The 27,569-nt window shown below is 34.6% G+C and overlaps 2 protein-coding genes across 9 annotated transcripts in view; one reads left to right on the top strand and one right to left on the bottom strand.

Moving 5' to 3' along the window:
• LOC128228276 (calpain-15-like) overlaps positions 1-27,569 on the bottom strand; it is a 67,123-nt gene that overhangs the window by 12,268 nt on the left and 27,286 nt on the right. For 5 of the 8 annotated variants that reach the window (XM_052939481.1, XM_052939480.1, XM_052939485.1 and 2 more), the window contains exons 2-9: positions 13,173-13,447; positions 10,380-12,395; positions 9,024-9,229; positions 8,231-8,414; positions 6,519-6,663; positions 5,680-5,752; positions 2,838-2,963; positions 317-481 (exon numbers count right to left, since the gene is read on the bottom strand). In XM_052939481.1, the coding sequence (XP_052795441.1) occupies positions 317-481; positions 2,838-2,963; positions 5,680-5,752; positions 6,519-6,663; positions 8,231-8,414; positions 9,024-9,229; positions 10,380-11,216 (1,736 nt within the window). In that variant the 5' untranslated portion in view covers positions 11,217-12,395; positions 13,173-13,447. Of the gene's footprint in view, positions 1-316; positions 482-2,837; positions 2,964-5,679; positions 5,753-6,518; positions 6,664-8,230; positions 8,415-9,023; positions 9,230-10,379; positions 12,396-12,693; positions 12,863-13,172; positions 13,448-13,824; positions 13,847-15,675; positions 15,745-27,569 lie in introns of those variants that run through there. The other 3 variants (XM_052939483.1, XM_052939484.1, XM_052939486.1) reach the window with 3 other exon arrangements.
• LOC128228275 (uncharacterized) lies at positions 17,437-23,284 on the top strand. Its single transcript, XM_052939476.1, has 3 exons — positions 17,437-17,984; positions 19,599-19,799; positions 21,006-23,284. The coding sequence occupies exons 1-3, from the start codon at positions 17,589-17,591 to the stop codon at positions 23,277-23,279; spliced, it is 2,871 nt and encodes a 956-aa protein (XP_052795436.1). The 5' UTR covers positions 17,437-17,588; the 3' UTR covers positions 23,280-23,284.

Raw genomic sequence — 27,569 nt, forward strand, 5'->3', positions numbered from 1 at the left:
AATTTTTTATTTTTTTTATTTATTTTTTTTTTAAATACTAGGGTCAGCAGGTTTTACTCAAGGTTTTCTACAAAAATGTTTTTTACTTTCTCTAAAAGTCCTACGACTCTGCCTTTCACCTGATTATGAAAAAAAAATATATATATTATAATATATATTCCATTGATAAATATGTAACTTCAAATGTTACCATGATCATTTCTGAAATAGCCATTACAATCATTTTATTTTATTTTTTTCGATGAAAAAATTAAAAATTATCTTAAGAAAAAAAAAAATTATGTTAACAAATAAATCATTCAAAGAAGCTCCTTACTTGACAAGGTCATCTAGGGACATCCAACACACGCCCGGGTCACTTGATCCACAGGGCATGAGCTCCTGTTTCCTCCTGTCAGGTATCTGAGCCCACTTGTCAGATTTGTCACTCCAGTCCCCTTTCCATGTGAAGTGGCCCCATGGATTTCGTAGACGCATTAACCTGGATGCATTGAATCTAACGGTAACAATGATTCTACTAATGGGACTAGACACCAGATGATCCCATAATCGGCAAATACATTATTTCCACAAAACAAGTCTAGAAATGTCAAAACAAGCTTAGTATGAGGCTGATAACACATAATTTTAGATGATTAAAAGAATATTTTGTCGCTGTCTCAGCTGAGTAGACACATTTAAAAAAGGGCCTTCTGGTTTCCCAGCTTTAAGTGTGTATATTTAGCATGTTAAAGTCATGTGATTATAACAGATACATATACCCACGCTATTTTTAAATCAACTCTGATTTACATGGAAGACAACCCTAGTAAGTTTCTAATTAAAAAAATTTGCAAAAACTGTGAAAGTGATACGAGTGTCTTAGGTGATGTGATACATCAGTAAGTACAATTCAATGTGCTGTACACAATGATATCAATTTTATTTAAGTTTTTGACAATTTTCTTATTGTCTTGCAATTGTATCATCTGGTGTCTTGTCCCTTTAAGAACAAATCAAAGGAATGAATGTGTGCTGAAGTTAAAATCAACTTTTTATGCAAGTATACATCATTTGGCTAACTTATTAATGCATGTATTGTACAATCACTTTTTTAATAAATATTTTTTAGTAAATATACTACATTTTCCAAAACTGAGAGCTTTATTGGCCAGGTTTTGGAATCTTTATTTGATTTTGCTTTAAAAAAGGTTCAATTGAATTGATAACAGGGACATTATATTAAAATGAAAATCGTTATCTTAAGATATTTTGCCGTACACTCGTTGATAAAAAGGCCCAATATACCTGATACATGAAAAAAGTACAATTTTTGAGTAATAGTATTAGTGTTTTAACATGTATTCTGTATATCTAAGACTTAGTTTAAAATGATTGCCAGTGAAGTGTATTATTGCATAAATAATTAAGATTCCAAAGAGTAAAGTCATTAAGTTAAACTGAAAAATTGAAATTACTTCACGATCTACTTGCAGTGTAGTTAAATGTAAAGAATTCTGACATTGTAATTTACATCCAAGGTTGTTTTTCAATGGAAAATGACCGAGGTGTTCCAAATGATACCAAGCTATCGCCTTCGAAAACAAAAGAGTTGCATGCTGATACTGTTTGATAAAAAGTCATACTTAAAGCCTTAAATTGCCATCAGACGTTGAGGTTAGGCTCACAAAATATAGCTTTACTTAAATTGTTTTAAAACAAGAGCTGTCACAGTATGTGACGAATGCCCCCGAATGTGACATTGACCTATGAACAAGGTCAGAACATGAAAAGTTGATCTTGCCTTTACATGTCAAATACATATGGCAAGTCATTTTAAATTGCCTCTGAACATAAAACAAGAGCTGTCACAGTATGTGACGAATGCCCCCGAATGTGACATTGACCTATGAAGGTCAGTACATGAAAAGTTGATATTGCTTTTACATGTCAAATACATATGGCAAGTTATTTTAAATGAATCTGAACATAAAAATACCACCCATTCTTGACAACCTAAACTCTTATGTCCTTATATTCAGCATTCCATTGTGAATAAACACTTAAGTGTATCTTTCACCTTAGAGGTAGGGACATGGGTCTTGCACGCGACATGTCATCTTGGTATGTTGAACACATGTGGAAAGTTATTTTAAAATCTGTCCATACAAGAAAAAGTTACAGCCTGGACAAAACAACCTATACTCTATGTCCTTATATGCAGCATTGTGAATAAACACCTAAGTGTGACTTTGACCTTAAAGGTAGGGACACGGGTCTTGCACGCGGCACGTCATCTTGGTATTTTGAACACATGTGGCAAGTTATTTTAAAATCTGTCCATACAAGAGAAAGTTACAGCCCGTACACGACAACCTCTACTCTATGTCCATATACCCAGCATTTCATTGGGAATAAACACCTAAGTGTGAGCCTGACCTTAGAGGTAGGGACACGGGTCTTGCACGCGACACATCGTCTTGGTATGTGGAACACATGTGGCAAGTTATTTTAAAATCTGTCCATACAAGGGAAAGTTACAGCCCGGACACGACAACCTATAATCTTATGTTCTTGTATGCAGCACTCCATTGTGAAAAAACACTAAGTGTGACCTTGACCTTAGAGATAGGGACACGGGTCTTGCACGCGACACGTCGTCTTGGTATGTGCAACACATGTGGCAAGTTATTTTAAAATCTGTCCATACAAGGGAAAGTTACAGCCCGGACACAAGTTATTGAGCCAGACACACGGACAGACGGACGGACTGACGATGCGATTTTAATATGCCCACCTTCGGGGGCATAAAAAGTGAATGCTAAAGCAAACGAAAGTAAATCTAATCTCATCATTACTTGTTTCCCTGTACTTCCTGCACGTCCAATATGGAGTAGGCGTGTCTCGACCGCAGACCCATCTCCTTGTATGTTTCATCATCAACCTTCATATTACCTCCACCGCACGATGCACCCATGAGAAACCTGTACAAAAACAAAAAGTGTACGAGGATGAATAATAAATGTATGAGACAAATAAAAAGAGTACATGTACAACAAAAAAGTATGAGATAAACAAAAAGTGAACTTGATCAATAAAAAAACAAATTTTATGGAATTTTAGACAATATACCCAGTACTCTACAAATATTAAAGCCAGAGTTATGGGCCATTTATATTTAATGGTAATGTGTGTACATAGTTTAATATTCATATCATGCAAGATTTTGAGTTATTTCAAAGGTTCAAATTTTTGCACGCCCAAGCCAATGACACAAAAGCTATATGACAGTTAATCTACCGGTCTAATCTTTTAAAAATAGATCTCATCGACAAGCCAAAAACTCGGGATTGGCAAAAACATATAAGATTTTAAAATTCTCCTTTGTATATTTGAATGATTGTATTGTACAAGTACATAAATATGTAGTAATTTAAACTGATCACGTTGATTTATTTGATCAAACTTGACTGATAGAGTGAATTTGATTTAAACCACTTAATATTCTGTGCATACTGAACATATGGATTTAAGCATGATGTAAGCCCGGAAAGCCTACAACGTTGTGAACCATACTCATATTTCCTCTTCTCATAAGCAGCCCGTTCTAAACAGAGCTATAACATTGTAAAACCTGAATAAAATTAATTCTCATCATTACTATAACATGGAAACTCTGGGGAGTTTTTTCTCCTAGTTTTTTTTTAAAACTTAGATTAAAGATACAGTTATCTTAAACATTATTAAATGCATTTTCTTACACTTTGAATGTCATAAGTAAAAGGCAATTCCTGTAGAAAAGTTTTATATGCCAATCACATAACTGCAAAGAGTAAAATAATGCTATTTGGATTCATATGGCGTTGTAAAAAGTATAAGATTAACATTTTGCATAAGTTTAACCTCCCTGTTTTAAGCAAGCAAAACGATATGTTTTGCCATTAACATTCCCTTGGTTTTCAGGTCAATAAATTTGCGAATGTTTCACAACATTGTATGCGATCAGTGCAAAAATTGTCCAGGTTGAGGAAATATAAAAAAATGCCTATATTTTATTACGATTATTGAGCAATTAACTCTGACAGCTACAATGTAGTTATATAAAACTGGTTAATCATTTGGTTGGGAGAAAGTGAGCCAACAGTTTTATTGATTGGTTGATGTTTATCAAAAAATTCATATCAACCAATCAAATCATCTAAAATTATGCAAATTAGCCATAAGATAACCTGTGGAGAACTTATCCAAGTTTTATACAAATGGCTGCTGTTGCTAAGCAATGGGATAAATAAAGGTCGAGCGATTATTTTTCAGGATTAAATATCTGCTACATAAAAATTTAAACTAACCAATGCATTGACTTCCTTGTTCAGTTGGCAATTTATCAAAATGACAAAACACGAACCTTCAATCAAATTTAAACTCCTACTACGATTTCATTGATAACATGAAAGTCGGTTAAACACACTTCCCACCAAGTATAATCTAAATGCTATATACCTAAAGAGGTTTTTAAGGTAAGCCATCCATCATAATATACAAAAATATGCTAATGGCAAAGTTTTATTTTATTGTTAACAAACATGCTAAGTTTAATTATATGTCAAGATTTCTTCGTTTTCATTAAGAGCTTTTTTTATATAATCAGGCATTGTTATTTAAGAAACAAATTCATGAAAAGGAAAAAAAAATGTTTGATTGCTACCTTTTAATATTTCATATCAAAATAGTAGGGTGTTATTCAAAAGTGTAATATAAATTATGTTAAATCAATATATTAGAAAATCAATATAGATTAACCCTTAGGCTGCTGATGGCGATTTTAAAGGCTTTGCAAACAGCTTGGACCCAGACCAGACGTTGAGTAACTCGGCGCCTGATCAGGTTCCAAGCTGTTTGCCACTCAGTCAATATATCCCCAAAGTTTTAAGTAAATTTAAAGAAATTTAGAATAAACCAGACGACATTTTTGAGCAGACGACAATTTACCCAGCATGCAAAGGGTTAAGACATAGAAATAATCTGGATGTTGATGGCTAAAATGCATCTACACATCTTTGCATCCTCATTTTGTTGTTTATTTGAGTTTATCAAGGTCTGTCTGCGCCTATTTACTGCATTATGGCTTCATCCCACCGTGGTGCCATCACAACTTAAATTGTGTTTAAATGCCATAAGTGACATGAGATAGAAGTGATAGCAACTCACAGTCAAATGCTGACATTAGAAGACTAGAAGAAACAGAGTGAGATACAAGAGATCCGGGTGCAATACCCTAGCCCTTTGTGAAGAGACCTCTTACCCTAGCTGTTTGTGAAGAGACCTCTTGGTTCTTTAACGTGCTCGGTGTAAAACACCGATACACGGGATACAACTTTCCTGGGTTGAACCAGTACTGAGTACACCATTTTCCCAGGACTGACCTTACAATGCCAAGCACCAGGCAAGGGAGCTACTTGTACCACATTTTAACGTCTTTTGGTTTGACTCAGCCTGACCTTCCGCATCCAAAGCGCACACTCCACCACTGCATCCTAATGATGGATGGCTTACCTTAAATAGCCACAGACAATTCCTTTCCTCAGAAACTTCCTTATTTGCATGTCTAGATTTGAAAGCAGAAGTGATTTATATGCTTTTAATTAATGTCATTTAAAACCTTTCCGCTTTCGACCCTAGATGTTGGCATCATAAAATTACCTTGATTCTCTGCAACTGAGCAACTGAGCCCACACAAGGTCTTTATCAACACGATCATCTGTATTCTTGTTATCTGTAAAAAGTTAAAGATCTGTCAAGAACTATTTTAATGAGTTTTGGAGTGTAACAATATTTGTTAGGTATAAAAGAAAAAAAAATATCAGAGTGGTATGTCTTTAAATACCCACTAATGTTCAATTCGCACAAATTTTGAGCACAATAAGGCGATGATTTGGTTAGGGTTACATCCTTTTCAAAAAACAGGTATGGTAGGTAGGCATTTTATATTGCTTTTTTAGGTTTACATAAGAACAGGTTTTTTACAACATTATAGGATGGTGTTAAAGTAATATTCTGTATAAAGCGTTAAGTTTTTAAACTACGTACTAAAAAAACACTTAAAGATTATTCCCAATAAGATGTACCAAAAGTAAAATTGCAAGAATTTTTTTTGTCAAGAACCAACATTAAATTGACATCATTGTGTACAACACAATGAATCTTACTTGCTGATGTAACACATCGCTTACAACAAATGCATTATCAGCCCCCTACCAGCTCACATTGACAAGTCCAGGCTTGTTGTGAGGAAATATTATATTTGCAATTTTTGGACAATCTGGTGTCTAATCCCTTTAAAATATCTATAGAAAATAGGGCATGCCTAAACATTTACATAGGTAGATAACTCTTAAAATCCAACAGACATGCCCTCAAAATAGTTAAGACCAAATGCTCTGCGAAGAAATCTTGTTATATTAGTCGTTTCATTCACGAGTCATTTGACTCCACACATAGCATATCAAATACAATACAGTTAAAGAAATTATCCCACCCACCTTGAAGAGCGATACTTTCGCATGGTTCTCCAGTCAGAACAGATAGACCCTCGATACATTTTCCCGCAATTAGAGCCTCGTAACATCCATGTAGTTTTGCCATGGCCTTCTCAATTAATGGAACCCATAGCTGCTTTCTCCTTGCCTGAAATGTACACCATAAAGATACAAATTATGGAATGATTATTTGTAAAGAAGCACATTTATTTAAACTAGCTTACAGTATTTTCGTCATACCTTAAGGAATTGATTTGCATCAAATAGTATGCTTCAAACAGAAATCAATACATTGAGAATACAATCATTTTTTAGCTCATTACCAACAACCACATAAACATGCCAGTGACATAGCTTTGCCTTTTGAATTTAGGCCAGGTTTTAAGCAACATGAGTTAAGGACACTCAAAGAATCAAGGGTCTAACCCCTATTTACACTCACATTTACCCGACATTAATAATATCTGTTGACCTTTTCATCACCATTTCTTTTTTTTTGTGTGTGTGGGGGGAGGGGGGAGGAGGGGATTTTTTTTTTTCATCAGGAAACCATTTATTGGCAAATTCTAAGTAAAAAAAGAAGGTTATTTGTAATCAAAATTGAACTTGACCCTGTTTATGGTATTTAACATTTGTACCAAAATCTATCGAAATCTGTCAACACTTCGATGAGTAATGGTTTGTTAAAAAAAAACGACTGACAGGTTTATTTCTATATAGTACAACCCACAAACAGGTAACATAAAAGTACCTTTAAACCAGGAAACATCTGGTTTATACTGTTTCAGATAACGAAGATATTAACAATCTTGACTGGTTCATTCTATTTGGTCACCAAGTGATGTATAAGAGTGCTTGGGTGCATTGACAGTGCATTGAGTACACTTACACTAAGATTTCATTGAAATTGTACACCTAAAAAAAGCTAAATCTCCCTGCGTAGGAAAATATTTAGCTCACTAATAGATGTAATGAAGTATTTCCTTGTTACAAAACATAGAAAGGAATCACATAAATCTATTGTTATCATTGAATACAGCAATAAAATTAAAAGTATCTTGTTCCTTAGAAAATGAAAGGGGAAGATTTATGTCATTATCGAAGGAAACCAGCCATCATTCTACACGAACAATCTGTAAAATCAAGTATTCATTCAAGAACACTTGGAAGATACGTTCAGTGATTAAGATATTGAACATGATTAATAATTTATTTAAAGAAAACATGAAGAGGCTCTGCTAACTTAAAGAATATAAGCCCTGAATGTTTGTCACACGAGAATATGTTAATAAAAATACTCTGACGCCCTATTTCCTTAGAGAAAGTTTGAGAAGAATTTTTGTAACATGGAAAAACGACATGAACCTGAACATTCTGTTTTTATTTAAATAGTTCTCTAGCTTTCTAATGAGAAAAGATGACAGCTTATCAAGTCATGCTGGAGTCAGTTTTCTAGGTATAAGCCAGTACTGGTGTCCATTTTGAGAGGCCAAGAGAAGGGACCCCTTGTTGAGATCGAGCCCACATCCTCTTGATTGAGAGGCGGAGACCTGTACCACAAGACTACCCTAAAACCCTCGCCCGAATAATCCGTGGTTGCTTTGTCACACTTGGTAGATAACCTCCAAAAAAATATTTAAGCATTTTATATATAAGATATCCTAGTACCTTGGAGAATAAAGATTTAAGCATTTTATATATAAGATATCCTGTACCTTTGAGAATATAAGTTTTGAATATTCATCGCAAGGGAAAACATCATCCACAAGGACAATCTGCTGTTCCCCATCTTTGTAAAGGCGCACTTGGTAGATACCCTCGGCACAAACCTCCTTCGTTGGTATGATTTTCTGGATCAACTCTGGCTGTTCAGCAAGCACAGCTAATGCACTCAGGAACCTTGAAAACAAAATAATTTCATTTTTTCAAATTTTTAATTGGTTTTTATCTTGCATACACTCTAAAAATCTATATTCTTGCATAACCTACATGCATTTCTAGTATTCAAAAAAAGCTTAAATTTGTTTTTATCTGTACACAAATCATGTGCTTTTTCTTTTCTTTTTTTGTTAATTCAAATAAAATAAGTTAAACATAATAATGCATTCATTTTTTTGGTGAATCAATCCATGTTTTCTGCCTTAAAATCAAAATCCAATCTTCAGCCTCCAAAATAAAGGCCTATTCAAGTTTTAAATCACACAACCATATAACTGTAAACTTTTACCACGAGCTGAGCCTTTTTTAAAGGGGATAAACACCAGATGGTCCAAAATCAGCAAATACAGTATTTTACAGTAAATGCAGAAAAACTGCGAAAGATGCATGTGTCGTAAGCGATTTCATACATCAGTAAGTAAGATTAAGACGTTGTACACAACAATGTCACCGTTATGTAAGTTTTTGATCATTTCTTTTTCTCTTGCAATTGTACCATCTGGTGTCTAGCCCCTTTAAGCAATCGCCTATTCATCAAATGTTAACCACAGGTGCAACAACACTATTTACCAGCAATTTCCAAGCTGGCCCTGTGAAATGTCATCAGGCAATGGCGTCCTATAGACCTTCCAGGGAACTTTGTCCTCGGACTTGTGTGCATGCATATCCTTACACCGTAGCCAGTTGACCTGGTAACGCGCCAATTCGCTGCTCGGGTCACGGTATAGTGACTTTGAAGATGGCGGGAATGAATCATCCACAAATGTTATGTGGTTCTGAAAAAGTAGGTATAAAGATGAAATGAGTATAAATCAGTCATCAAATGTTTATTTATACAATATTAAGAAAGTGATTATCAGGTTTTTCCAATGTTTTTGTGTCATCTATATTCATTAAGATCAGGGTCAGTATTCAATATTGATCTTATCCTTATCCTTAGACATGCCTCAGTGATTCCATTCAGCCTATTGGTCAACTAAATTTACAGGCCAATCAGAACGCTTAGTTTCTAATCTTAAATTTCAATCTAAGCTGCTTATTGAAATTAAAGTGGAGAAAAATAATTTATAAAAAGCAGTAAATGACACTTTTCCCCAACATTTTTAAACAGTCCTAATCTGCAATGAAATTATTAGATATTAAGATTTTTTCAATATATTTCATACACGAAGGGGCAAAAAAAAGGCTACTTCCCACTTGCCTTATACAACAAAAAAAGCTGTATTACTTTGTTAAATTTCCGAAAATTCAGCATTTGTTATTCAAAGGATAAAATCGGATTAAATTATTTGTAAGTTGGTAAAAAAATCCAACTTTGAAAAGTAAACAAAAACACAAGAATATAATTAAGGCAATTTACAATATAAACTTCTTAGTCATTTGCAACTAGTGTTAGGAATTGGTTGCAATTTTACTATCGATGATCGGTTCCACTCAAGTAACCGATTATCGATAGTACAATCGGTTTTTACAATACTAGATAGTACCTGAGTTGTAGTTTTATTCATGTCATCTTAACTCTTAATCATTATATATGCATATACCTTATGTCTTTGATTGAAGTTATTAAGTGTTGTTGTATAAAAAATAGTTCATTTTCTTGCTCATTGTGGCTTCATCAGCCATTTTGTTAAAGATAACATCTGAACACTTACTAATTTTACTAATTTTGTTTTTCGATAATCGACTATAACTAAATACTATCGATTGTCGCCGATTTCAGGCCCAACCAATCGATTTTCGATTATAATCGATCATCGGAACATCACTATTTGCAACATTATTATTAAGGCTAATTTTTACCTATTTCATAATGCATGATGTTAAAATTTCCTAAATTTTGCCCAAATTGCCCTATTGCAAAAATCGAAATTCAAAGATTGATTATTACAATCAATATTACAATAATGTCATAAACCAACATACCTCCCTACAGTACAGCCTGATATGCTCCCACAACTCTAGCGCTTCATTATCCTCTATCTCCCGAAGTTCCTTCCCGAGAACAGACTGCTGCCTCTGAAGTGAATGTTTTGGTCGCAAAGTTCCCACACTCACTATCTGGTCTCCAGAAAACGGAGTCAGATTTGATAAACACACTTTACATCGGCCTGAACTTGTCGAGTTTAAAAATGTACACACCATGCACTGATGACCGGTAGATTTATCTAAATTCTGTTGACTGCTGCCTTTCTTGTCAACTTTCTCTTTTGATACATTAGGTTTAGCTTTTTCAATTATAGGTGAATCTATTTCTATCACATCTTTTGTTGGGTTAACAACCACTTTCCCATCTCTTTGTACATCAACACTAATTGATTTTTTACCATCTTTACTCTCCGGTGACTTTTTATCAACACCACCACTAACGGAATCACTCTTGGAAATCCGACACATTGCACATTCTTTATTTTTTGTATCATTCATATAGGTACAACTTTTACACGACCAAGACTCCCCTATAACAGGTTTCGCAGTTCCGCAGAAACACTTGATTGCATGGACATTATTATGATATGTACATTTTGGACATTCCCAAAAGTCAATCTGCTTTTTCCCTGTCTGATTTTCATTTGAAACTTCTTTCTTAGAATTTGGTGGTAAAACTATCTTACCCCTTTCTTTTGTTTTTTTCGTTAACTTTTTCAACTTGCGATCTTTTAGGAACCGCAGGTAATTCATTGTCCTTCTCTTTCCCAACCTTAGGTTTAACATCAGTCTTTTGCACTTTTGAAGGCAATCCATTACCTCCAGATTTACCATTGTTTATATTCTGACCTTTATCTTCTTGAACTGAGTGGCGTTTAGCTGGAATTTTTCTGGTTGGTGAAGTTGGATTAGTTGATGGAGGGAATTTGGAGTAGTCTATTTCACTTGGAATAGATTCCGGGGTTGGAATATTTGATATTTTGGGTGCCAAACACACCAAACACTTTGCAGCAGTCCCTTTATTCAAGAAGGTACACCTTTTACAAGACCAATCTTTTTCATCGATTTTTTTAGCTTTTGCCTCATCACTTTCAGATTCATTTGTTTCGCTGTTTTCCTTTTCAGGTTTTTTACGCTTTTCTGGACTTTGTTTGATGAACACACAATCCTTCGGTTTGTCTTTGTGGCAAATTTTACAAGAATCAAAGTATGATTCATTGGTTTGCTTACAGTCTTTATTAACACATACCCAAACGAAGTCTTCCTTAGTATTATCAGCCTTGTGTTTGACTGTAGCATTTTTCACAACCTTAGGGAGTTCAGCTTTTGCTCCTGGTTTATCCCTCATAATACGTCTTAACTGATCTTTATCATTACTATTTACATTTGGTTTTCTATTATTATTTGAAGTCGATTTCTCGCTTACTGCTTTCTTACCACTATCAGCCTTTTTTGCTAGTCCAACTGATTTCTGCTTTGGACTCGTCTTAGCCACACCTTTCTTATCTACTGGATTAGATTTTGAATTACCTGCTACATCTTGCTTTGAAGGAGGACTCAGCTTCTTTCCATTACTTGCAGCATTTCCAGTTGCTACAACTGCTTTATCTTTAGTAGCAGCTGGAGCTTTCTCTTTAGTTTCAACTTCGTCAACTTTCTTAACATCACTAGCCTTTTTATTCATACCATTATCTTTTGTTGGCTCCATAATGTTTTTGGTCTTATCCTCAGCTGAATTAGACTCATCATGAACATCACCATTCACAACCTTTTCACCTTTACTATCTTGAGTCACCTGAATACCTTTTTGCTCTTCGACACTTGGTGTTCTGGCTAAGAACAGTTTTGGAACATCCTCTGGAGTCTGAGGCTTCTTTCCATGACAAACTTCACAAGCGTTCAATATTCTTGAGTTCATAAATGTACATAATGGACATTCCCAGTTACACCCGCCATCCAACTGAAGATCCATTGTGAATACAGAATCTTTACTTTATTATCCACTTTTTTAAACTGAAATATACACATAAACTAGTATAATTTCAAGAAAACAATCAAATAGACAATAAGGCTACAATTTAAAGTCTGAAAAGATGTTATCACTACTATATACAAGCTTGTTCAGTTATGGTAACGTAAAACTTAACTCTCACTATTGAACTTGAATGTTTATCCCCAAGGGCTATAATTTTAATTGAATGCACCAATGATGTAGCATAACAGATTTATCCATACACTTTGGAATATTCTTTTCACTACTAAGTCAATTTTTTCTAATTCCATTTTCACATTTCCTTTTAAATCCACCTACGGTATATAAATGGTTTCCTCCACCCTTTTTTCAATACATTCACTCATTGATCAGCAAATATGATATATTGACTTTGTTCTTTAAAATGTTAACAGACTAACATCAATAAAATTCTGCCCTACATTTCATTTTAATAGAGAATGCTTTTTTAAACATTTCTAATACAAGAAACAACTTGACAACATGTTTTGATAGAAGATAAGATGGATTCACCAAAATCTAAATGCTGTTCAGTCAATGTAGTGATATTCAATCCATAAAACTTCGCCTTTTAAGATTTCTAGTATTTATATATATATCAATCTATTTAATTTTGAGGGCAGAAACTTGTTTCCTAAAAAGCTTATAAAATTTATTTCCTTAAAAGCTTATCACAAGATATTCCCTTTTTTCAAAAAAGTAGCCACCCCGTGTTTTATTTGCCATATATATGGTTTCCCATCTTTTTCAGATAAGAAAACATAAATAATTGATCTTACTACAAATATTATGGTCAGCAGGAAGGAGAGTACATCCTCTATCGCAGTATCCTCGTCATTTCAAGAATCACAATATTTCTTCCTACGTCCAGTATTGATCAGTTTCCACAAGCTCATTCATTGGTCATGAATACTCATAATACTTCTAAAAAGCATTTAGCTATGTATATGTAAGCCAATACAGTTTAACATTTCCCTGTTCAAATGTTTAACTTGGTCGTAAATTCTTTTAGTGGCTTTTATGGCTGAATACTTCATGGTTAGTCATGAGTCACCTGAAAATATAAACAAGCTATCATTAGTAACAAAGAAAATAATATTTGGGCTCCCATTTTAATACTTTTGACAAAATAATGAGCAATTTTATTCTACATCATATATGAATAATTCTGCTTAATTTTGAATTAACATAATTATAAATTCCTTTTAAATCATTAACATCAATTAAATATCTTGACTCATTTTATCATTACTATCATAATTGTTATAATCATTTTAATATGCATCATCAAAAATCACTTTATGCATATAATATCATGTATCTTATTATACAAGCTGTACTGAATATTACACTAAATCTTGTTGCAATACCGATAGAAAAAAAAAAACTAATTTAAGATATAAGATTTAAGAAGTATTTTGAAATAGTTACATCCTCATTCATAAGATTAAAATTCCGACCAATAGGAAACTCTCCTGGGTCAATTAAAGGTTACATTAAATAGAACTTAGGCCTAACAAATAAAATATTTGTTTCGGGTAACCCTACCCTACCTGATAAAAGCCACCAATGCTAGAAAAAGAAATCATTAAAAAAAAAAAAAATGGTTCTCCTGCCATAAACTCAATTTTGTATAAAAATAAACTGTCATTTTTTTTTGACAGAGAATTTATCAAGCTTCAAACAACAGCAAAGCATGAGTGACACTTGAAAGAAATTAATTGCTTAAAAATTGGCAAGAAAATTATCTTGTTTATTTGGGAAAAAAAATCCCTACCTATTCTACCTAATATTTTTGGGGATGTTTCCCTAAACAAACAATTATTTTAAGGCCTTACTTATTTTTTTAGGTTGGAAACAATTTCGTTTAAACTTGGTTAAAATTGAGCTATTTCACTTAGTTAAAAAATATGAACAAACACCAGACACCATTAAATGGCAAATACTCATTTCAAGAGAATTTTGTAAATCCCAACCCTATCTGAATTTAATTCAGTTTTCAATAGCGTTACTAATGCTTTCCAGCAAATTAGATTTTCAGTCACATTTTTAAATAATTTTTAACAAAAGAGCTCTTATTGTAACTCTCAATGATGTTTTATCATTGTAACATACAAACATTTTCTCACATTGCACACAACTATCTTTTTATCGATATCTGACGCTTTAAGACATGAACAAGACCTTTAAATATAAAGACAGAAAGGAAAGTGGATCAAAAATCACTTTACTTATACAATAAATCACCATAAAATATTCAGTTTGAAATGTCATATATACATTCAAATATAAAAGGCTGACGTAGACAAAGAAAATGTAATTCAAACATAAGATCCTGGTTCGTGACAGAATCACATCTAAAAAATTGAAGTGATTAGTAAAATGTTTATAAATTCATAAGTTTATGTGAATGAGTGATGCTTGAAGTGGTGACTGCCTTTAGATTATAACCTACATTTAAAATAAAACCTACATTTTAGCCAATGAAATTGCAGATTGGCACTCATGAGAACCTCATGCTTAATTATTAAGATTTTCAACTTCTGCCAGTGTTTAATTAAAGGACTGATCGACTCCTGCCACTCAGCTGATAGACACTCCCTGCATCAGATTGTGTCAGCCTAAGAGAATGTATTCCTGGTCAGCGAGATGACATGAAGTAATACCTTAATGATTAAGATGGGTAACTTTTACTTTCAACCAATGAAATTGTTCATAATGGCCTAATATATAATAGAACCATGCTTAATTATAAAGAATGGTGCTGTGCAGCTTTGCAACTTCACAGACAATGTATTCAGCCAGCATTTGAAAAAGGCAGAGTGTTAGGTCAGAAAGTGCACTTTTGATATGCATTGAATGAGCCTTAATGGGGCACTTGCAATGGTCAATGTTCAACTCATATTGTGTATGTGTTGTAACTACTTTCAATACTAATCATTTGTTATGAATACTGTGGCTGTTATCTTTACTTAAATGTCAAAATTATGTATTATATTTACTTAAATGTTAAAATTATGTATTATATTTATACCTTTTTCTGAAAATTGACCTGCAATAAGTCCCATAAATATCAAATAAAGTTCATAATCATCAAAGGCAGCTATGTCAAATAAAAGGGAACAGGGTGCTGTAAAAAGGGCAGCAGGGTGCAGGAAGAGCAACAGGGTGCTCCCCCCTGCTTCTTAGTCCTATCAGGAGCACTGAGAAATGATTTCATAGTTTAACAATTAAAAACAATTTGTAATTTTGGGAAGGAAGTTTTTAAGCAAAAGTGTTTACATTCACCGCATTTCATTCGGAGTTCCTCGTCCATTTTTATCGAAAACAACCTCGGATGTATGCCGGTCCATCAGTAGAAGTAGTCTGTAAAGTTTTTAATTAAATCATTAATTAATTGTAGTGTTTTAGTTTGTAATGATTGATCTAAGTTTAAATTGATTGCCAATGAAGTGTATAATTGCAAACATAATTAAGATTCCCAAGAGTAAAGTTATTAAGTTTAACTGCCAAAAATAAATTACTGCGCGATCTATGGAGTATATAAACCGTCCACATACATCTAATGTTGTTTTCAATAAAAATGGCCGATGACTTCCGAATGAACGCATATGTGTAAGAGAGTGACCTCCCTTGTTAACATGAACTCAACACGAATTAACCGGATTTTTTTTTTTATATTTACTCGAATTTTGGCACACAGCAGGAAAATACGTAGTTTTTAGAAGTAACATTAGCGACATCGATTTTAGACAACCACTATCGATTGTCGCAGACATAGCATTGTCAGCGACGATTTATCGATTTTACTCAATAATCGTTTCATCACTTATAATTATTGATCTGTATATCACTGTACTTAAAATTCAGTTTTAAAACAGTGTTCCATAAAATATTTTTTGCCAGTCAGGACCTGTCCAAAACTATTTTATAGACCGCTAATGCCTTGGTCCAAATACACCTTCTGCAGCTGACTGGCCATATACCATATATAATGTCATATGACCCCAAGTGGTGTGTAGTGTAGTGCTTTATTAAATATAACGCCCCCTTACAGTTGTCTCATTCAATGCTGGTTGTCATTCAACAATTTAATTGACCAATGAAGGAATTGTATTTCATCAATAAATAATAATACATAGTAAACTGATATATAATCCAATGGGCAGCCGATCCGACTGGTTTGGAGCTAAGATATCTGACTGTCAATCCAGGGGTCACAGGTTCAATCCCTGAATCACCACTAACATGAGTAACTGTCTTCCGGGTGGAATGTAAAACAGAGGTCCCATGTTAAAGCTGCTATACACTGGCACATGCTAATGAAACACTGTAGCTCTAACCAGGGTAATGTATTGTCTGGCACCATTGCCCATAACCAAACACAAATAATACTCTTGCTGGGTCCTAAGAGATTAGATGGATTTCTCAGTGACATTAAAAATGAAACGTAGACCCCTCCCTCAATTATTCAATGGTTTACTTTGACCACCACGGGCAAACAGTGACCTCCAACAAATGACAAGGCAGGGTGATTCTCCAATTTGTTTCATCGATGTTAATTATACACCAGATATGGTTAGAAAGATTTTTAAGCCCAACAAAATAATATTTTATCAACCCATTTCGAACATGTTGCACCAATCAATGTTACATCGGGAAATGAGTTTAATTACTATATGCATTTGCACTATAATTTTATCACAGACTGACAAATATAATATTATGTTCAAATTCAAAGACAGAGAATATCTATGTAGCATAAGATATTGATACTTTAAAAAAACACACTTAATATCTCAAATATATTTCAAAGTAATTTAATTGGAGATCCAAACTAATTAAATTGCAGATCGATTAATAAGTTGATATCAAAATTGAATCATACATTTTTCAAAAATGGCTTTGTTCACGAGACAAAACCTCCAAAGCTTAGTAGCCTAAAATATATTTTTGGCATGAAACCTGAAAGACATAGTCATACTTAAAACATATTAAAAGAGCCAAACAAGAACTTATTTTGGCCCAGTAGCAACAGCCATATGGAATTTTGGATTCATTCTATATAATTTACATATTATGCACAATTTTCAAGTTTTCTTCTTTCTGCATTGTGTGCTAATTTTGAAGAAAAGATAAATTAATGATCATAAGTTTAGTGAACAATTAGGTAGAATAACCAAGACACACAAACAATGGGAATATCACTTCAACAGTGGCGGGCTAAAATCGGAACATTTTCCAAGCAGTTAATCAAGAATAAAGCTGTTTTGGGTTCAAGAATTCTTCAGCTGCAAGGACTGTCCTTGTCCATAAGGATATTTCTGTTCTTTATTCTTCTTGCCCAGTGTGTGGAGCCCAATCCAGGGCCTTCTAAGCTGAGGAAAATGGGCTCCCATCCTCAGCTGTTCTTATCATTGTACAATAGTGATCTACAACCCAACCAAGAGGCGCTGAACGAGGCCCTGCCTGGGTACAGCAACCATAAAATGTGGCAATTAAAGGAAGAGGAAAATGATGGATTCTTAGCTCAAAAACCCTTTGTACAAGACAGAATGTTTGCTGATAAAAAGCAGACCCGGGACATAAAAGTAATTATTATTTACTTTTCTGATACCTTGGAAATTTGGTTCTTAATAAGAAAGAGAAGCTTCTTTTGGAAACCTACAAAATAGGTGCCTCATTAATTGTCACTTAATGATGGCATTACAAATTGATAGTAAAAGTATATTTAATTTTTTACAAAGACAATATTATAAGAAATGCTTGAGTTTTAGCTCTACTTTTGAGAGAATAAGGAGGCTTTACTACATGTACTCGCCCCAGCATTGGCAACAGCGCCTGCGTGCAGTCAAAATTTTAGGGCAAGTTGTCATTTTTACTTATAACTCCAATACCCTTCATTTAATTCATTTAATACTTTTACACAGCCGTTCAGGACCATCACACAATGAGGTTACATAACTCCATATTATCCAATAATACAAATTATGGCCCCTGATTGACATAGGAACATAGGTTAAAGATTAAAGGAACATAGTGTCAGGTTATTGTTTAGGGCAAGTCGGCATTTTAACTAATTACTTCTATACCTTCAATCAATTGACTAAATACTTCACACGATCTTCAGACCATCTTACAGTAAGATAAAGTAACATCATTTCATCTTTAATACAAATTATGGCCCCTTATTGACTTATGAACTTAGGTTAATATTTTAGGGCACATTGTGTCTCAGGTTCAAGTTTTAGGGCAAGCCGAGGTTTTCCCAAATTACTTCTGTACCCTTCTTCAATTGTCTTAATTTTTTTGGGCCATCACACAATTAGGTTGAATAAATCCAAATTATCTTAATTACAAATTATGGCCCTTGATCAACTGAAAAACTTATATTTATATAAGTTTTTGAGCAATTTTGGTTTTTAACTCAGATTTCAAAAACTTTCAATTATTGACTTTAATACTTTACGAAGCAGCCAGCGCACAAATCAGGTAACAGAATTCGATATTAACTCTAAATAAATATTATGGCCCTTGATTGACTTTGTGTTTTTACACTCTTTTTTACTTTCTTTTAGGCTTTTGACAGGCACTCTTTTATATTTTTAACCACGTTTTCACAAAGTAAAAAAGTGAAACCCGGTTATAAGAATGAAGTATGTCTTTGTTCGGGCAGGCCAGCAGTAGGGCGGCTTCAAACTCACCTATGGTATCAAAAGTTTTAGTTAGGTTTGACATATAGTGTGACCTCTTGGTGTATAGGAAGAGGTAATGGAGACCTTTCATTGGATTTGGTTAAGGGCCCCTATCAGTCAAGGTCACTGTTACTAAAAATAGATACCGGTAACCGTTTAGTACTGAATAACCAAAGTTATGGTTTACATATTGTGACCAAACTTGGTATGCAGGAGGAGCTTATGGAGGATTTCCATGGAATTGCATATGGGGACCCTAGGGTCAAGGTCAAGGTCATAGTTACTTAAAATAGAAAAAAATGAGTTGAAAGTTAATCTCACAACAAAGACTGAAGTTCTTCTGTCAATTATTGAAAACCTGGTTTTGTCACATTGGGGCGTTTCTTGTTAACTATCTAATTTGTCTTTTTTTATTGTTTTGGCAAGAACATATTTCATTTTTGTATTCATGTCTGAGACAATTAAGCAGCATATAGTTCTTGTTTACTTCACAATTAATACATTATACAGAGAGATCAGCACAAGCAAATGGCAGAACAGAGGCAGACACAGAAGCGGGCACAAAAGACAGCACCCCCTTGGAAGGAAAGAGACCGGCAACCAACTAAACACTATGGCGGTTTGGGTGATAGAAAAGTTGCTTATAAAGAAGAAGCGAGTGATTATCAATGGGATTCGGAAGATGATGAATTTGATGAACCTGATGACATAGTAAATATAATTCTATTGTCACAATTATTTCATAATACAAGAAATATTATTTCAAAAGAAAAGACAAAAAAAAAGTCCTTAATCAGTAGAAAGAAGTTAATAGTTATTTTATAAACTTTGTCTACATTACTCATATATCTTCAATACATAGCCTTGACATTATGATAATCCAAGAGAGACATTTAAATACACACACAGATTAATTTTAAAAAAATATCTAAAAAGACTCTCATGCCACAGAAATGTAAGAAACAAAAGAGCATATGATTTGTGTACAGTAAATACAGATAAAAAATATAAGCAACATTTTGGTGCTTTTTTAACTGGGGAATCTGACTGGCCATGTACTTTAGATAGTTAATTACTGTGAAATCATTAATGTTCGTGGGGCATTAATGTTCGTGGTTTTCGTGGGTAGGGTGATCCACGAATTTAAGATCCCACGAAATATAGACCCTTTATTCACTTTTTCAACTGCCATGTTATTTACATACTAGTTTATTCGTTACAGTCGCAGTATACAGCGTTTATACCTGTCTCATTGTATATTTTACTATCATAGTTTTGTTAATGTATAACGTGTCTCATAACCTTGTTGTGGAATATCCTTTGCTTATTTTTTATTGTACTTCTCCAAGTATTCTTAATCTCAAGTTATATTTAACTTGTTGTGACTGAGTGGCGTCAACGTCGGCAACCACGGTACTTTCTTCCGTTACACTTCATACATAACGTGGGACATTTCACTGACAAAATCTCGATTTAATGAATTTGCATGAGGCAGGGGAGACAACTCTTCTTCCAATGAATTCGCATGTTACACTCAAATATTGTTCAATAACTATACAGAGCCAGTAGCCTCCGTGGCTGTGTGGTCTTGACTACTCCGGCTTTCACCAGAATATTTTTCAACTGAAAGCATCTGGTACTTTGCAAGACCAATGAAACTGCCTCATTAATTATTCATGATAACGAGATTTTCCTAGCCAAATTGCCCACGGTACACAGCGAAGCATAGCATAGTGTGTATCAGGGGTATCCGGCGATGGAGTGGCATAAGACCTCCATGATTTCCTCAGTGAACCAAGATGTATAATGCCTTTGTGGAAGGCACTTTTTTGCAGACCCAATTAATGTCCCTCAGTACAGTATACACATTCAAAAATGATTATTTCAAATGATGACATCCACACAACTGTCTTTCAGGAAGAAATAAATGTCAAGGATCTGGGAGTAGAAGTTTCAAGGCAGCTATGTAAAGTGATGGAGGGAATAGGAGTATCCGAAGAAATGGTGAAGAGGCGAAGGATGACACACCTAGTAAGGGAGAGGGTTCAGACAGACTACAGTAGAATACTACATGCGAAGAATGTTGAATGGTTTTACTTCGGAAGTCAAAGTGAGGGGTCCACAACTATGGGCATGGAGTCAGACACTGACATGATGGTTTTTGATTATGACTGTCCAGTGGTGCTTCAAGTTCCTGAGAAAGACCCAGAAAAAGTGTTTCTGCTGGCAATCAAAACTGAAGACATGCCGGCACAGCATTGCTACCTTCAGATGTTTTATCCTGGTACTAGAAAACCTGTTACTGAGGATTTTGTTCATAGAAATCCAGATGTAGCGGAATATCATGATGGCAAAGTGCTTCTCAAAAACACATGGGAAAATAAAAGGCTACGTAGACTTTGGGGAGAAGAGTACTTTCAGCAACAGGGGCCATCCAGAAGTGGATGGAAGGATGTTGATGTAGTCTCCTCCTTCAACTGTGCAGAACTGCCTGCTGTGTGTAAATATCTTTTTGAAAGAGAGCGCCCGGGTCACTGGCCAAGACCCGAGGTTCTGAAAAAAGCGAAGACCCTTGGCACCACTGTTATGCCACAGGGATTTCCAGGAAGCTCCAATAAAGATATTGAATGGCGATTTTCTACTTCTAAGACAGAAAGGCTGCTGATGTTTGATTTGAATATTGTTCAATTGAGAACATACACCTTGCTCAAACTAATACGAAAGTCCAGATTTGCAGAGCATGTACAAGACCGGTTGAGCTCTTTCCATATAAAAACTGCTGTACTATTCACTGTAGAAAAATACCCATCTGACAAATGGCAGGATGATAATATTACAGAATGTGTTCTGCATTGTCTAAGAACACTGCAGGACTTCTTAAAAAGTCGGACATGTCCACATTATACAATCAGGGGAGTAAACCTTTTTGCAGGAAAACTATCAACCCAAGAACAACAAAAACTTGAAGGGATGATATCTGACATGTTGAATAATCCAATGGCTATCTTTATAGGTATACGTCATGACAGAATTCAAACGAGACTAATGAACATTGAAAAAAACGACTCAGTAAATGAAACTGCTCAATACTGCCTTGAAAAATATGCGGCTATGTACAAAAGCGTTGAAGTGAAAAAGGGATTTGTAAGTGTCATAAAATGCGATCCAGAAAATGACAAACTTCATGAAATTTCTGAAGAAATTAAGAACATTATGTCTATCATTTTCAATGATAAAATACCAAACAAAGTTCTCAAGGAAATCCTGAAGCTGAGGTGCTGTTTCCTTGGGTCAGTAAGAGCATCCTTTTACATTGGAAATAAGTGGAAATTCCCTGACGATATTAACATCCCGTATGCTGTATCCCTTGATGCCGACCTGACATCATGCAGACTTAAGTTTGCATCCATGTTATACTGCAGTGGGCAATTAAAACTTGCTGAACAAGTCCTGGCACATGTTGAAAGCCTGCTACATCCGAATGTGTGGCAGTGTTGTGGGTGTGGAAAAGAACTCCAACCAGAATTGGACCCCCCTGATGGACTGAAGAAAGAGATCATGAACTTGCATAAACATGATATTGAAACATGTATTCAAGAAATAGGACCAACCAACTTACATGGGGATGATAATGAGCCACATATTCCAAAAATGGAATCACCCATCTTACCTGCACATGATACTGGGTCAGAACCAACCACCATGCCTGTAGCCAGACTACCTATGACAGAAATGCAAGGTAGTTTAGATATTCCAGAGATCGATCTATTCAAGTCCAATGTTGCTTTAAGTGTAAGGTTTAACACACTTGAAATACACTGTGTGCCACAACATTTGGTTGAGTTTGTCACTCCAATAATTCAACCGGTCAAACCACTGGATGACTGGCTGAGTGACATCATTGTTGATTCCATTCCGTTCCTACATTACCTGCAGTATCTAACATATTGGAAGCTTATTGACGAGGATTTCGAAAACACTGAACATGAGGATCTATGCAGAAAGAAACAAGCAGCTTTAGACAAACTATCTCACTATGTGTCTGAAGAGATTGAAGGTCCAATGAGAAGGGGTGAAGGAAAGAAAGGGCATACTGATACAGCATTTAGTATGCTTAGCCACTGTCACAGGCTGGAAGGAAACAGAACATTGTACAGGAGGTACAAATTTAGCTCTGGAGACCATAGTTGATTTCACAAGCAGCGATGGGGGGGGGGGGGGGGGGGGGGGGGACCAAATATCTCCCCTCAAATGGACCAAGATTTATTAACTTAAATGTCACTCCCTCTTAAAATTGACCTAATCTCACTTAAATTCCTCAACATCCAACGCACATTTTATGTAATTATCGGAGAAAATGAATACAAAACACCCGGGTGCTCTAAACTCCCACAACCAATACGTTTTTTCGGTACTGGGGGAGAAGGCAAACATCAAAAAGTGCACCTTCCACCCCTGACCCCATCTGCAGATGCCAAAGACAGGTTCATGAACAGGTGATCTTCACTGTGGTTAGTATTTTTATATATGAAATGCCTGAAATTAATGACAACCGCTCTTAATTCAATGGTTATCAGTAATGAACAGGGGCGGTTCCAGGCTTCAAAATTAGAGGGGGCATAACTTAGGGGTGTAGCCTTTTTACTTGCGCCCCTCCCTAAGAAACGAAATTCATTTGGTTTAAAGTGTTGGCAGGGGGGTTTGTGGGTAGGTCCTCCAACAAGAAAATTTTAACAATTCCTAGTCCGAAATGGTGCATTTTGGGCATATTTTATTACTTTTCTTCTCCTATATTGAAATAAAAAGTAAACTTGGACGACTTTAGGGGACGCGCACCAGGTGCACCCACTGCACCCACTGCCCCCCCACCCCCTCCACCCTGAATCTGCTCGTGAAGAACATGTATATATTAGGGATGTAAACGAATATTCGAATATTCGATCAAACGTTTGGTATTCGAATGTCAAAATCAGTATTCGAATATTCGATGTTTTGTTGTTGAATAAATATAAGAATAATTATTTTGCCTGTATAACTCTGTTGTTGTGTTTAAAATTTGTTTGTCTTGTTTTTACAACGATTGTCCCATAATACTAGAGGTGTGAATGTGATGACAATACACTATACACGCGTCATATGTCATTTAGGGACATACCGTAGGGTACTATAAAAAGTCCCCGTAATTTTACAATAACTGGCTGTAAACCAAGTGACACAAAATCAAATTGTTTTCGGTAAATCTAAATGCCTCTACCAATTAAGGGATAAACTAGTTCCTGAATTGGTTTGTTTTTTCCATAGTTATTTTTAGTAAAGGTCAATCCCAGAACTAGGCTGCTCGTCCGATGGAAAGACCCTCCATCGGCGTATAACGCCATTTGACGCAAAATCCATCTAAGTTCACGTTGTTTACAAATATAATAAAGAATATAAATTAGAAGTTTTTGTCTTTTTCTTTGTTCATAATGTATTACTTTATGTCTTTCTGAAAAGAGGAATTTCAAAGGCTTTTTCGGTGAAATCCAGCGTCCGCCGCACGTAGTGGTTACGACAAAGTAGAACTAAAATGCCCCGGGTATTACTTTAACTAATATTATAATAGTTTACCACAATTTTCAAAAATGTAGTTTAGTTATTGAATATTCGAATATTCGTTCGAAAGAATTACCGAATATTCGAATATCAATTTTGACATTCGTTTACATCCCATACATTCATCTTTCTACACTGTGGTTACACTAGTGAATTAAGTGGGAGAGACAAAGGAACAGTTTTGGGTTTGGTCCACAGTAATTCTCCCTTCCGCTTCAAGAACTTCTACATGTTATGTATATTTACATAATTATACAAGTGTTTAGAGTTATCTCCCTTATACTGTTAAAGTCTCTTATTAATCTCTAAAGTATGACCACTTGCTTTTTGTTTTCTCAAAGTCTCAGTCCTGTTTTATTATATATATAATATGTGGGTTTACTTGTAAATGTGTCCATGAGGTTGCGACTTAATATCATCATGTTTTTTGCCATTTATTTTAATGATTACATATATTTAAGAAATGACATACACAGCTTTTTCAGTTCAGTAATTAAAATTGAATCATATTTATTATCATGAAAGTCTCATTAAAACATGATGATATTAAGTCGCAACCTCATGGACACATTTACAAGTAAACCCACATATTATATATATAATAAAACAGGACTGAGACTTTGTAAGTCAAAAATTAGGGGCCATAATTTACATTATATGTGTATGCAAGAAAGACTTATCTAATTTGATTAATTTAGTAGGTTTGATGGATGGAAAAAAATGTCTAATTAGTTTCAATGCAATATTGATGTATAGATATATTGACTTATTAATATGGTTACATGCCAAGCCTGAAATAACTTGTGATGCCTGGATGCCAGAGTAGACTAGCACTCATATTCTTCGAATAGTAGAGTTAAAACTGACACAAAATTAGATATTTACCCATGCAGCGAAGATTTAAAAATATTACTACTGCATTATCAATCATGGTGATCAAGACACCCAGGTGAAATTGTGAAGACAGACAAAGGACATCAGAAATGATGACAACAACATTAAGGACATAATGCATTGAAACCAACGAAATACACTGCATTATATGGTAAACTTTCGCTACAAATAAATACCACATTAAATTACAAGTTGTGTGTCAGATATGTTAAAATGGGAAACCATGACATCATGTAACTTGTTGTCAAAAGCTACATACATACATGTGAACTCTACCAGCAGTAGGTAAAATATACTGCTTTTGAGACCCTTCTAATGCCATACCGCTTCCCGTCGAAATCTACCAATATTGAAAGCTCTTTTAAAAATCCTCAAAATTATATCAAATTGGCATACATGCCATATCCCCCGGAATTTCGATCCATCCCCCGGTCTCCCGGCGGGAGATGAAAATCCCCCGGAATTAAAAAAAAAAAAATTTTTTTTTTTTTAGAAATTTTACATCAGGCAATAATGACAAAGTGAAACCACAGTATGTGAGTGTAACTTAATGTACAAATCCACGTGGGTGAAATGACAACAAGTGATCAATTACTTTGTAGTAATTATCAAAGGCAAAGAAATATTACTATTTTGGAAGGAAGAAATAATAATATTTATTCTATTATCTTGTTGTCTGAAAGTCATCAAAGCTGATAGAATTAAGCACAATTTTTTAATTGTCTCAAAAACATATTTTTGCAATGACATATTTTGTTCTGAAAGTGCATTACAGTATGAAATGACAGTGTATCAAAAGAATATGATAAATCATGACATAAAATAATTCTGTATAATGAAAAAGTTAGGTTTTCAAAGCAAACTATATGTGAATACATTTTTTCGTACTTGTGTCTAAAAATACTTTAATATTTCGCCAACTTAGACCTGCTACAAAAAATCCCCCTGAATACAACCAAAATCCCCCTGAATTTTCAGCCTTTTGAACAAATCCCACTGAATGGTCTCCAGAAAATATGGCATGTATGAATTGGCCTTAAATTTTCTTTTAAAAACTCAAAACTCTATCAACCATGCTAAAGTACCAAATTAATCTGCCACTTTAAAGTACATGGTGCAATAAACAACTTGTCAAATCACTTCACACTTCAGCCGAGATCGTTGCTAAGTTACCAGTATGGTACAAAAGACCACTAAGCAGCATTTTTGTAAATATCAAAGACATTATAAAACTGTCAAAACATTAAAGAAAACAACAATGGTGTTATTAATTATCTACAGTGTATGAAATCTTACAACATTTTGGCGGGAAAATTAACATAAACAATTCTGCAGTCGTCTGCACTCAATACACTCCGATCTGTTTTGGCAGTCTGATTTGATTTTTTAGCAGCTCTTCTGAATATAAACTTGTTTTTACAAGTCAGAGGTAATATTCCTTCTGTTTCTCAATGAAAAACAGTTAAAAGTCTCTTAACCCTGACATATTTTATGCGTATTTTCTGAAAATCTAAAAATAGTAACAAATATCATGATTTTGTTTACATAATTGTTTTTGACTGAAAATTAAAGGAATCAGAAATTCTACTGCTTTTGAACCCAAACTACCACTTTTTAGACCTAAATCTACCTCTCTGTCATTGCCATGTCTGTACATGTCACTATATATGTTTTACGAAATTGCCCATCATCTTCTGAAACCTATACATTATCTAACTCAGTGAAAGCCATGCCTGACAGATCGCCACACAGTACTAGGTTCCTTCGACACTCAACCAGTCAATGAAATTAGTTCTGGATGAACAAGCATAATTTTATAGTGCTAATGGCACCACCTTTTTACAAACTTATATAATTTAAAGAATTTGAGCAAGCCAGGAAAGCATCTTACGAGAGTAAGACTTAAAACTGTGGGCTCATGTTCATTTCCACCATTGCTCAATGACTTCAGCTGAATTTCTACAAGTTCCTGTATTTTTTCCAAGCTGCATCACA

The sequence above is a fragment of the Mya arenaria genome, chromosome 3 (genome assembly GCF_026914265.1).
Source record: "Mya arenaria isolate MELC-2E11 chromosome 3, ASM2691426v1".
NCBI classification, from domain to species: Eukaryota; Metazoa; Mollusca; class Bivalvia; order Myida; family Myidae; genus Mya; species Mya arenaria.